This window comes from Perognathus longimembris, chromosome 8, assembly GCF_023159225.1.
Source record: "Perognathus longimembris pacificus isolate PPM17 chromosome 8, ASM2315922v1, whole genome shotgun sequence".
NCBI classification, from domain to species: domain Eukaryota; kingdom Metazoa; phylum Chordata; class Mammalia; order Rodentia; family Heteromyidae; genus Perognathus; species Perognathus longimembris.
This window is the reverse complement of record NC_063168.1, coordinates 28,749,826-28,761,929: the sequence shown is the minus strand read 5'-3', so window position 1 is coordinate 28,761,929 and position 12,104 is coordinate 28,749,826. Positions and strand designations below refer to the sequence as shown.

The 12,104-nt window shown below is 47.4% G+C and overlaps 1 protein-coding gene across 3 annotated transcripts in view; it reads right to left on the bottom strand.

The window, feature by feature from the left end:
* Hk2 (hexokinase 2) overlaps positions 1 to 11,533 on the bottom strand; it is a 61,322-nt gene extending 49,789 nt beyond the window's left edge. For 2 of the 3 annotated variants that reach the window (XR_007211884.1, XM_048352820.1), the window contains exon 1: positions 11,037 to 11,533. Coding sequence is in view for 1 of the 3 variants with exons in the window: in XM_048352820.1 (XP_048208777.1) it covers positions 11,037 to 11,099 (63 nt within the window). In the remaining 2 variants the exon portion in view is untranslated. Of the gene's footprint in view, positions 1 to 10,070; positions 10,689 to 11,036 lie in introns of those variants that run through there. The other variant, XR_007211885.1, reaches the window with a different exon arrangement.
* Between the last annotated feature and the right edge of the window lie 571 nt (positions 11,534 to 12,104).

The following is a 12,104-nucleotide window of genomic DNA, read 5'->3' as shown; positions in this document are numbered from 1 at the left end:
ATTGCTGATGTTCGAAGACTTGTCTTTTTCACTTTATCAGGAAGCTCAGAACTCTGTCCTCAACTCCAACCAGCAAGCTAGTCTGAAGACTTGTTGTTGTTGTTTGCCAGTTCTGGTTGTTGTTGTTGTTGTTGTTGTTTGCCAGTTCTGGGGCTTGGACTCAGGGCCTGAGTGCTGTCCCTGGCTTCTTTTTGCTCAAGGCTAGCGCTCCACCACTTGAGTCACAGCACCACTTCCGGCGTTTTCTGTTTATGTGGTGTTCAGGAATCGAACCCAAGTCTTCATGCACGCAAGGCAAGCACCCTACTGTTAAGCCACATTCCCAGCCCTTAGTCTAGTTTTTTAATAATCAGCCCTGCCCACTCAATGACTCTTGCTCTAGAAATCCTCTTACTGAAAGCTGAGCCAAATGGCCAAATCCTTTCAGTAAGCAGGCAGAAAATAATACATACATGAGCAAATGCTCACCAGTCATTTCTACAGGTCACACCTTCCTGACAGAAGGGTGACTTCAAGCAATCAAATAGGACAAGAAAATGACTCCACAAGCTTAGAAGCATTCAAGCAAAGGATGCAGTGACATGAAGGCATAGCAGACTTCCTTTCCCCATCCCCTGGATAGTTGTTACTATCTAGAACCTTCTCTCCAGGTGATCCTGAAGGAGGCACTTGAATACCACTCAGGTTCTATCCTGAAGATTCAATCAAGTCATTCATCTATATACATCATCTTATGTCAATGCTCCAACTAGGCTTCCTCCAAAGAAATTCAGCAAGGGCTGTGTCTTCTAGAAGCAGAAGGCCTTATCACTTATTCTGTTGAGTCAACCATCAAAGCAAGGTAGAGCAGCTTGAGAATGCACCACCTACCACCACCTTCAAGGACACAGATGAGCCTCACGATGTGATGCTAGGTGCAAGAAGCAGACAAACACAACATGGGTCCATTCATAGTAATAAAAAAAAACACATCTATGTGAATAATGCCACTGATGGATGACACTTTTTGGTAAGAAGAGTCGATATTAAGAGCCAGAAAATGGGGCTGGCACTGGTAATCACCTGTTAATAGATCTGGTCTGGGTGATAGTTACTCCATATATTCAGTTTCCTATGCATATTATAGTTCAATATTTTTTTTGTTGCTTGTGGGGCTTGAACTCAGGGTCTGGGCACTGTACCTGAACCTCTTTGCACTCAAGGCCAGCACTCTACCTTGGGGCACAGAGCCACTTCTGTTGTGTGGTTGTTTGAGTGATTAATTGGAGATAGGAGTTTCTTTTCTGCCTGGACTGGCTTTGAACCACAATCGTCAGATCTCAGCCTCCTGAGAAGCTAGGATTACACTGGCACCTGGCTTATAGTTCAATTTTTAAAACGTAGAAGACTGGATCTGATGGAGTATATCTATAATCCTGAAGCAAAACGATATTGAGTTCAAGACTAGTTTGGGGTACATAGTGAATATAGTCTCAGGCAATCCAGAAGGGAGCTCTATTTAAATCCAGCCACAAAGAGCCTTTCAGTAACTATACGCTGACACATGCTTGCAACTTAAGTCTCAAAAGAAGTTTTTTTTTTCATTATTCCTTTGCTAGAGGGTTGACGCAAATATTTAACCAACCAAGGTTTGGAGAAGCTTACCCAAACCACAAGCCTTAGTCTCTAGCAGCACCTACAACATCCGGTAGCCAGCCCCAAGCGCCCCAACTTAAGCACAGGTGTGCCCATCCCAGGAATGCCAGGTAACTGCTAACAATGACCTCATTAGTAATAATGCCCTCACAGACTCTTTCCGGGAGGGCCAAGACTGTGTGCAAGTTTAGCCTGTAAAGCTGCCAAGTCAAAGCCAGATGTTTCTGATAAAGAAAATAAAGATAGTGGGAAGGAACACACATAGCAGCAGAACATGAGAACTGAGAACTGGAGCCCAGCTGACCAAGAGTAACAGATCTGCTTCTAGCCTTTCCTCACATGGAAGAGGCCTCTGCCAGGCCACCTTGGAGAGAATCCAGCTGGCGCAGGGCACACTGAAAGCCTCTGGTGGCAGTGGGGGTAAGAGCGGAGCTGACCAAGGAGCCCGTGGGCCACTCCTCCAAGATCCTGTTGCACCATCCATGGTGAGTCACAGGGTTTCCTGTTCTGCCAGTTCTCACTCTCAACTGCATCAAATTACAGCCCAGCGAGACAGAGCCCAGCAGCAGTGCCTGTCAGGGGTCTAGAAGATGGGCATTTGGGACACTGGGCCCGGGCCCTCCTGTCTTCATTCTGTTCTGCCTGAAGGGCAGCAAGACAAAGGAATAATATACCCCAGATGGACATGAACATGGCCCATTTACCCATAGGTATTAACTGAGCACCAAATCCTGTGTGCCAGGGCTGGGCACTGAGGATACCAGGGGTTAAAGGAGACACAACCTCTTTTCAGCAAGTCCATGCCAATAGGCAAATATGCCAACAAGTAGTTACAAACTGAAAGGAGGGCAGACAGCAGGTAGTTTCTCTCATTGTAATAAAAATAGGGACTTACAATCACTTAAATCACATGTTAGTATGGATCAGAGGAGTGTCTGTCCTTGAAAGGTTAGGAATGCATGCATATCTTAACTTCCACATCTAAAATATACACCTCTCTGACCTGACAAACTTCCACTTGCCCTTCAGCACAAATGGCCTTAACTGAAATGACAACACATGACCTTTAGCACCCTTATTTCTCTTACTCTCACTGGTCCCAGGAGACTGAAAGTACCAACTAAATCTACTTCTAAATCTTGGTGATGCCAACAGCTCTCTCAATACTCAATATAATAAATGATCAAAAAAGTCTTTATTGCTGAGTGCCAGTGGCTCACGCCTGTAATCCTAGCTACTCAGGAGGCTGAGATCTGAGGATCATGGTTCAAAGCCAGCTCAAGCAGAAGTCTCTGTGAAACTCTTATTTCCAATTAACCACTCAAAAACTGGAAGTGGCACCGTGGCACAAGTGGTAGAGCACTAGCCTTGAACACCAAGAAGCTAGGGATAGCTCCCAGGCCCTGAGTTCAAGCCCCATGACTTTGTTGCCAGGCATCAATGGCTCGTGCCTGTAATCCTGGCTACTCAGGATGCCTGAGAGAGACCTGCCTGCAGCCTGGGCAGGAAAGTCCTTGAGACTCCAATCTCCAATTAACCACCAAAAAGCCAGAAGTGGAGCTGTGACAGAATGCCAGCCTTGAGCCAAAAAACTAAGGGACAGCATCAGGCCCTGAGTTCAAGACAGCACACACACACACGCACGCCACGCACAAACAGTTGTTGTTGTAGATACCTACAAAGGGATATGGGAATGCCCCAGAGAATAGTTGGAAGAGTAACTTGGTAAAGAAGAAAAGCTGGCTACTCTGGACACTTATAGGTGCTCTCTGCCTGACCCTGCTCTTCAAGCCTGAACCCTCACTGTGTGAGACAGGCTTTCTCCCTATCCACTCACCTCCAAAAAATGCAGAAAGTGAAGCTGTGGCTCAAGTGATAGAGGACCAGCCTTGAGAAAAAAAAAGCCAAGGGAGCATGAGAAGCCTTGAAAATTCAGACCCAGTACCAACCTATACACACACACACACACACACACACACACACACACACACACACACACACACACACACACACGCGCGCGCCTCTGCTAAGAGAGCCTGAACTGAGCTCTTACCACCCATCAGCTAGTTTCCTATCAACTGTAAAAGGAAGGCGTTAGACTACAGCAAAGATCCCAAAGGTCCCTTTGCAACTGACACTTGACACTTGACCCTTAAGCCCTTGAAACAAACAGTTGCCCATCTCTAGTTGCCCTAAATTGCTATGTGTTGGGATTAAGTGTATGGACTTCAGAGTCAGACCCCCTGGGTTTGAATTCTGCCTTGCCCACAGCCAAAACACAGTCCTTTTCCGTGCTTAGTGTCTTTATCTGCATGATAGGCAGTAGAAGTGCCTATCCGGTGGGACAGCTTGAGGGTGGCATAGGTTTACTACACCAATTAGCTCTTAGTCAAAGCTCTTATCCACAGGGGCCGGAACTGATAGGATGTGGCTGGAAGGCTTGTGGAGGGTACAGATACTGGAACATTTGGAAGGAAGCAGGAAGCTTCAACTGGGAAAATGGCAGCTTCAAATGTCCTCACTTAACCCTATTAGAGCTGTCAGGTGCTTTGCCTAGCTTCATTCCTTTTTATCAGATGATACACATGTCAAAAGGAAGAGGCTGGGAATAAGGCCTTTTAAGCCTACAGACCATCTCCAGAGAAATGGATGCTGAACATCTAGGGCAAGGATGGTGAGGGAAAGTGGGAAGGCTGGATGGGGAGGTGGGGAGGCAATGAAGCGGGGACACAAGTAGACTGGGAGACTGGGAGGCAAACGGGGGCAAGCTGGAAGGCTAGGCTGGTCAGTCTGACTCCTCTCCCCTCACTAGTCACGCAGAACTCAGAGATAAGACTACATCAAATCTCCCCAGGAAAGGAATGTCAAGGAAATGCTTACAGATTCCCTAGACAAAAGCACTAAAAATGCCTATGGCCACCTGCAAAAAGGTGGAGAAGAGATTCTTTTCAGAATGAGATCTTGGTTCACAGAGTCAGAACTGCAGACAGGGGTAAGACAAAAACTTTAAGTCTCCAAGGATGAGAGAGTATAAATTCAACATACTAAATGCCTTACGCCCCAGTGAGTTAAACGGGAACACACAGCTCGGGGGTCTGAACATGAGTGCCCAAAAGAATGTGGGAGGGGCTGTGCTGCCCAGGCCCAGTTCCCTTGGGAATCTCCTGAAGGTTCAAGAGTGGCCTAGCCTTCCTTGGCCTGGTCTCAGGGACTCTAGTGCTGACACCTCAAACAGTTTCCCCAGTGGACACCAGAGCTGGAAGCAAATATGAACAGGGAGGAAAGGTATCTGATTGGCAAACATGGCAGCAGAAAACCTCCCAGGTGAACAACCTCAGCAAGTGCCAACGCCATCCCCATCCAGAGTCTTGGTCCTGTGCTCTCTAGAAAAGTTACTGGAGGACTGGGGGGGGGGGGGGGGGGAGAGGGGCAAGATTGGAAATAACATGATCATTCCATGCAGCTGTCTCTCTCTTGGCATCAAGGACGGTGCTTGACCCCTGGAGTGCACCAATAGGTATGGACCCCCAGACACAGCAGAACGGAGGTGCTACCTCCCCCAAAGAACCAGAAGGAAGCATTGAGGGTAAGGTGGTCCATGCCCAGGAAAGAAAAGCTTTAGAAGCTGAAAATCCAATAAAGATGTTCCTTCTTCTCAGCCTCAAGAACTTTCCTTTTTTTCTGTCCTCTGTTCTAATTCAAATTGGACAGAGCACAAACCCGAGCCACATTCACAGAGCCTGGGCCCACATTCTATAAAAGAAGCCCTTGGGACTATCTAGGTGGCAGCAGAGTGTCTTCATCTTTCAGTCCAGATGGGCAGTACAGCAGGTTTATCCAAGAGTGGGGTCTTTTTTCCTCCACATTTAATACATAAAGCATTTGACAACAGGTCAAATACAATTCCTAAGAGTTTGACATATGAACTCTCTTCTTTTATGGTGCTGCACTCAGGGCCAAGGCACTGAGTTTATCTGCTAAAGATGGGCACTATGCCAGTGAGCCACAGCTCCACTTCCCAGGTTTTTGGTGGGTCATTGAAGATAAGAGTCTCCTGGGACTTCAAAATGTAATCCTTAGATCTCAACCTACTGAGTAGCTAGGATTTCAGGCATGAGCCACAAGAGCCAAGCAACTCTCTTTCTCTTTAATAACTTTTCCAGTAAGGCATTATTCAATAATTTCTCCATCTTATGACAGGAAGAAGCTCAGCCCTAGAAAGGGTTCATAAAAGGCACATCCTCACACTGCTTGTTCTGTGGCAAACCAAGATTCAGCATAAGGGACCTAGCTCCAATTCACCTAATTCCCCAAACTGCTGCACAGTCCCTGTCCATTGTAGGTGTCACCAGTCTTCTCCCTCTGCTCCCCAGTTGTGGCAGCTCCTGAGCTTACATGCTGTGGGCTCACCACTCCTGATGTGGCTGGAAGCCTGGCAGATGTCTTACATCCAAGGAAATTCCAACACGGCTGGGAAGAGTCTCCCAAGGAAGGCAGACTTCTTTCCTACTAGTTTTCTGAAGCACTGGCACTACCCAGCTTTCTTACAAACAGCAACTGATTCCTGCTAGGAAGCCCACGCTTCAGTAAGGAATCATGGTGTTTGCTGACTGCTATGAACTAGAGACCTCACTTTAAATTCATCTCTTATGAAAGCCTGCTTTTCTTGTCATGACTATCTCATGATGTGAAGCACACTGTTAAAAGCATGAGAACTCTAGCCACAACTGGGCCTACCAACCAGCTGTATGGCCACTAAGTGATGCACTTGAAAACTGAAAGGGTTGAGAGGATAGTTCTTCTAGAGCAGTTAGTTTCCCAACCTCCACCCTATAGATATTACAGCAATTAATTCTAGAAGGCAGGCGATTCCCTATGCATCACAGGATATTTATCATCCATGCATGCTTGGCCTCTACTTATGAGATGCCAGTAAAATTTACTTGTTTTGGCTACTTGTTGCAACCAAAGATGTCTCCAGACATTGCAAAAGTCCACTAAGGAGCAAAAAAAAAAAAACAAGCACTCCTAAGTAAGTCTAAAGGAGTTAAGTAGAGACTTATCTTACATTTCATGATAGGATTTCATGATAGCCCCTTGCAAACAAGGTATTTGAGCCTCAGATGACAACCACACCAAGGCTGAGAAAATGACTACAGAAAAAAGCAGCAAGAGCCCCTCCAGTGCACAGCAGGATAAGCCCCCTCCCCCCCCCCCGCCCCCCGCGCCCCCCCCCCCCCCCCCCCCCCCCGCAGTGTGCAGTCTAGACAAAACCAATGAACTCTGGGATTTGATTTGCCACACCCCACCTTACCCTTTGAAATGGAAAAAATAGCCAACACAGAGATAGCAAACAAATCAAATTTGCTGACTTCAAAATTCCACAAGGATAATGAGAAACTTCCTATCAGAGTTAGTCTTTTAAGTAGGAAATATCAGAAGAATGCTGAGGAGTTTTTGTTTTGTTTTGTTTTGTTTTGTTTGGGGGGGGCAGGGGGTGGGGGTGAGGGGTGGGGGTGAGATTTGACTCCAGTGGCTACATTTTAACTTTGCTTTGTCTTTTTCTGATTTGAGTAGACAACACTCCTCCACTGTCCCCTCCCACCACATATATCCACACCAAGGTGCTAAAAAAGACCAACTTTGAAAAGTAATTAATGTCAGAGGAAAACAAAGCTGACTTTGACTGAGCAGCCTCAAGAGGGAATTTTAATTCATTTCAAGAGTAAAGTAGAAAGTACTTCTTAGCTTTACTCTAGGATTTTGACAATATAAAACAAATGAATGGCTAGCAAAAGATACAATGTATGCCTACTGCTGTTATCTATCCACTGAGCAAAGGAAGGGACAGTGTTGGGATATTAACATGTTACCAGCTGAAAAATGATATGCTGTAACTGTCAATGGTTATTAGGCCATGAAAATCAATCCAGCCAAAAATAATCTTAAACCAAGAGCAGGTGGTTCATGCCTATAATCCTAGCTATCTTGAAGGCTGAGATCTAAAGATCTTCAGTTCAAAGCCAGCCAGGGTAAAAAATCTAGGAGACTTTTATCCCCAATTAACCAGAAAATGCCAGAAGTAGAGGTATGGGTCAAGTGGTAGCATACCAGCCTTGAGCAACAAAGCCAAAAAACTTGAGGCCCTAACTTCAAACTCCAGTACCAATGCCAAAAATAAAAATGAAAAAGGTTTTAATCAGTAGCTCATTCTACTACCTAGTTCCTTTTCTGGAGATTAATGGTGCAGTAGGTGTTCATGATGCATCAAAGGTCTGTGGATATCTCTAGCTCCTCCACCAAACCATGGGGATTCACCATTATTAGGCTTAGTAAATTCTCTTCTCCTGGAGCCTTCTGTCTCCTCACAACAGAATGTATCTTCCTTTATGTTTCACACTTAGCACAGAGAAATGAAAATATTCTTGTCTACTTTGTAGAATGTAACCATTCTTATCTACTTTCACTCTTGGGGGCTCTTTCTGCCTAGTTAGCCCCCTCCCATTCAGAGTTGTCACCACTTGTTCACACAGTGAGTGAACAAGTGAGCTCTGTATATTTCAGGACTGAAAGTAATGTCATCAGTCTACATGTATTGCAACAATTTGATTAATGGCTAAAAGGAAAGAGTATATACTTCATTTCATTTCTAGAGTTAACTCTGCTCTGAATCTGCTCCCTTGGCAAAAGTACTTTATCTTGCATATTAATTCACATCAATAAAATGAATCCTCTGAGTCTTAGAAAAACTCTTCATATATATATAAAATAAGATACATACTGAAACAAACTCCAAAAATAGGGAAACAAAGGACCTTTTTCCTAATTTGTCTTTTCCTTTTCTGATGACTCTGTATTCTTTACCTGATATATGATGTACTTCTCCAGGCCAGTCTTCCTGATAGGGTTAGTTCTGGACAGATGACTCTACACCCTGCCTGTCCTCAGGCTAGCTTAGAAATTGATGTCATCACAAGGGTATTCAAGAAAAGTCCAAATCAAGGCCTTTCCAAAAGACCAAAATTAAACTCAGCTTCTTCATTCTTCTCTAATTCTTTTTGTCAGCAGCAGCTCATAAAGATGCTCCCTTCCTAACTTCAGCTACAATCAAGCAGCTTTGCTCACCAAAGCCAGCTTTGCTCACCAGAACTGGGATTTTGCCTCCCAGTTTAGGCAAAATCCCAGTTCTGACACCTGTTGAGTTAAGGGCCTGATTCAATTCTGCCCCCATGGGTAACTTGGAGGAAATACATCCATCCAAGTGTTCTCAGGGACACCTCTAGCTAGCTACAAATGCAGAGAAATCTAAAGGGTGGACATTTCCACACTGTTGTGAATAATCATCCAACTCTGTAAGAGAGCAAAGCTGCTATCATCTGCCTCTGTAAGCAAGGCTGCTATCACTGCCTTTTAAATAGACAGCTGGGACTCTGATGGCTCACACCTATAATCCCAGCTACTCATGAGGCTGAGATCTGAAAATCAAGGTCAATGGAAAGTTGATGAGATTCTCATCTCCAAAAAGCTAAAACAGCACCCAGGCTCTGAGTTCAAGCCCCAGTATTGACACAAAAAGAAAAAAGGAAATGGGCTGTCCAAAAGAGTCCAAGACCCTCTGATCCATAAACTATAAGAGAAATTAGAACACATTTTCTGATACCCTGATTAATTCTCTTTGCACCGTATGACCTTTGCACCGTATGAGCTATGACTCCCATTCCAGGCTCTAGGACTGGTATACACAGTTCCACAGCTTCAATCCTGGCCTTTTTCTTTACATTAGTAAGAGTAAACTTGCAAAGGAATTTAGATGTCCTGGAGCCATATTCTCCCAACTGAGACCTCCTGGAATTAATGAGCCTCTGCTTTGTATTTTAGGACTTGCCAAGCCAAGAGTCTTCCCCCAAGAGTTAAATCCTATCTTGGACAGATAAGCCTAGAGAAGTTGCCAAGATGCCTTTTTAAATGAACAATTAGAGGGAAAGGCCAAATTCAAAGAGTAGAGCGTAATAACTCTTTGCAGAACAAAACTAAACCGGGCGCCTGGAGCCCCTAGCTCCCTCCTACAGTCTGAGGGTCATCTATGGCTATGCTATGGCTCTGTTAACGTCAAGATGGTAACCTGTCATCCTTTTCTTGGTGCGAGAACCTCCAGATAGGGAATACAAGTAGGTCACCTCATGGCACATTATTATGACATTTTCAAAGAAAAAAAAAGTTTCTGTCACTCAAATTGTAATTGGGCAATGCTCACTCGTTGCTTCACAGTGCTAAAACAACTCTCGTACCACAGCCCCAAACCATCCCCTCCCTCAAATCCAAGCCAATCCCATAATCCCATTTAGGAAACTCAATTCTCCCCTCAGGAGGGCCCGCGGGGCTGCGCCCCACCCAACCCTGCCTCCAAACCCCCAGGCGGCAAGAAGGAGACTCACAGAGCCGCCGAGGCTCTTTCTTATGTAAATGACCGGATCAGCGCTCCCCAAGAGAGCGCCCCTCAAAGAGAGCAGGTTTGCTAGGGCAGCCCCCAACTAGGTGGGCACAGACAGGGCTAGACTTGGAGCAGTAAAAAAGTCGTTTTCAGAAAGACGAAAAATTTAAAAAAGAAATCTCAGAAATGTGGTAGGAGGGTAGGGAATTGGTCCCATCTGACTAACTTTTAGGGGCAAAGCAGAAAGTAACATCCAAGTCCGCCACCCACTCGGAGGCGGGCCCCATGGACGCGAGGCGGAGCCGATCGCGTGGAGGGGTGGGGGAAGCGCCCCTAGCCGAGCTTCAGTTCCGGGCACCTCAGTTCCGGGGAGGGGGCGTCGCGAGCGAATTCTGTCCCCTTCCTAGCGCCTTCACGGATCGGCTTTTCCTCTGAGACCTCCTCAGTTAAGGCGGTGAGGAACCGTAGAGGAACCACGCGCCTTCCAAAATCAGTTTTTGAGCGCGCGAGGCCCCCAGCAGCCCCACGCGGCCAAGGAGCCTCCCCGAGACACGATTTCTCCCCACGTGCTCTCGCCGGAACTCCGGCTGCAGAAGAGGGTCTCCTCCCACGTGGCCCCAGCAGTCCTTGACTACGTGCTGGGAGACCTGCCCCTCCAGAAACAAGAAAAAAAAAAAAAAAAAGATGGGAGAGGGAGTTAGGGGCAACGCGACCACGCGCTGGAGCGCAGGGAAGGAGCAAGCCCGAGAGCGCGCGAGTCCCAGCGACTCGCGGGAGCCCACAAGTCCGTCGTAGCCTTAGCGGACGTGGCTTACCAGCCCAAGGAATTTCCCAACTACCCAAACTTTTTCCGCATCCCAAGCCCCAAGGGAGAGGAAGCGGATCCCCCACAGGATGGGAGATTACCGGAGAGCACGCAACTTTCGTCAGCAGGTAGCCAAACTCCCCCGCCGGTGCTGTGCTGCCTTACCTTCTGCACCTGGTTCTGGTTGAGTTCCGTGAACAAGCAGGCGATCATGTGTGAGGCGATCATCTTGCCGCGACTTACACCTAGCCAAGTAGGGGAAACTGAGGCGCGAGCGCTTGTTAAGGGAAAAAAGGTCGGCGTGATACAACCGCTTTGTACCGTGGCTCCGCTGCCTAGCAGGGAGCGTAGAGTCCAGAAGCTACACAAAAGAAGGCTAACGGCAATAGCTTGCCAACTGGGGTTTCTCGGGTCTCCAGAAAGTTTTGTGGAGCCACAACAACTAAAAGGCGCCTAAGTATCAGTCTGGGCGACGTGTCCGGGTACCCAGTGTCAGGGCGCTAACTTCATCCGCAGGATCACTGAGGCTTAAGAAGACAGCAGCCCAACTCCACTGGGACGCTCGGACTTCTCACGGTCGTTCGAACGAAGACTCCTGCCAAAGTATCTTCGCTCGGCAACGCAGGACTTCCAACGCTGGCCTAGAACTCTAGTGCCGGAGTTTGGCGCAACAATGTGGCTTATTGAGGGGCTGCCGGCTCGAGGGCCGCCCAGTCAGTGACGCGCGCACGCCCATTGGCTGCGCAGAGAGGGTGTGTGTGCCGGCGGGCCGCCCACTGGAGCGGCAAAGCCAATCAGCGCGCACGGCCCGCGGGCGCGGCCGCTTCGACACTCGAGCCAGACTTAGGAGAGGCGAGCCCCAGGCAGGGGGTGGGGCCGGGAGCCCTGGATGGGACGTGTGATCCGTGGCAAAAGCTTAGGACTCAAAGGCGCATGAGCCACCGCTGCGTCAGGCTCCGGACGGGTGGGGGGCGCGTGATCGGCGACCCAGGAGATGTGGAGCGACTGGAAAGACGAGTGACTGGACCGGCACACGCCCTTGTGCGGGTGAAAGACTTGGTCTGTTGTGTTAGGATCTCGTGAGGGGATTCCACTACCTGGGCACACTTCTGAAGCATCCTGCTTTTCACTTACTGGGTCTTAACGCGCAATTCACGGTCTTTGCTAAACATTACAAAAGCCAACCCAACGAACCACTGGTGGGTTGTATGTTTTATTTACCCCGTTTCACAG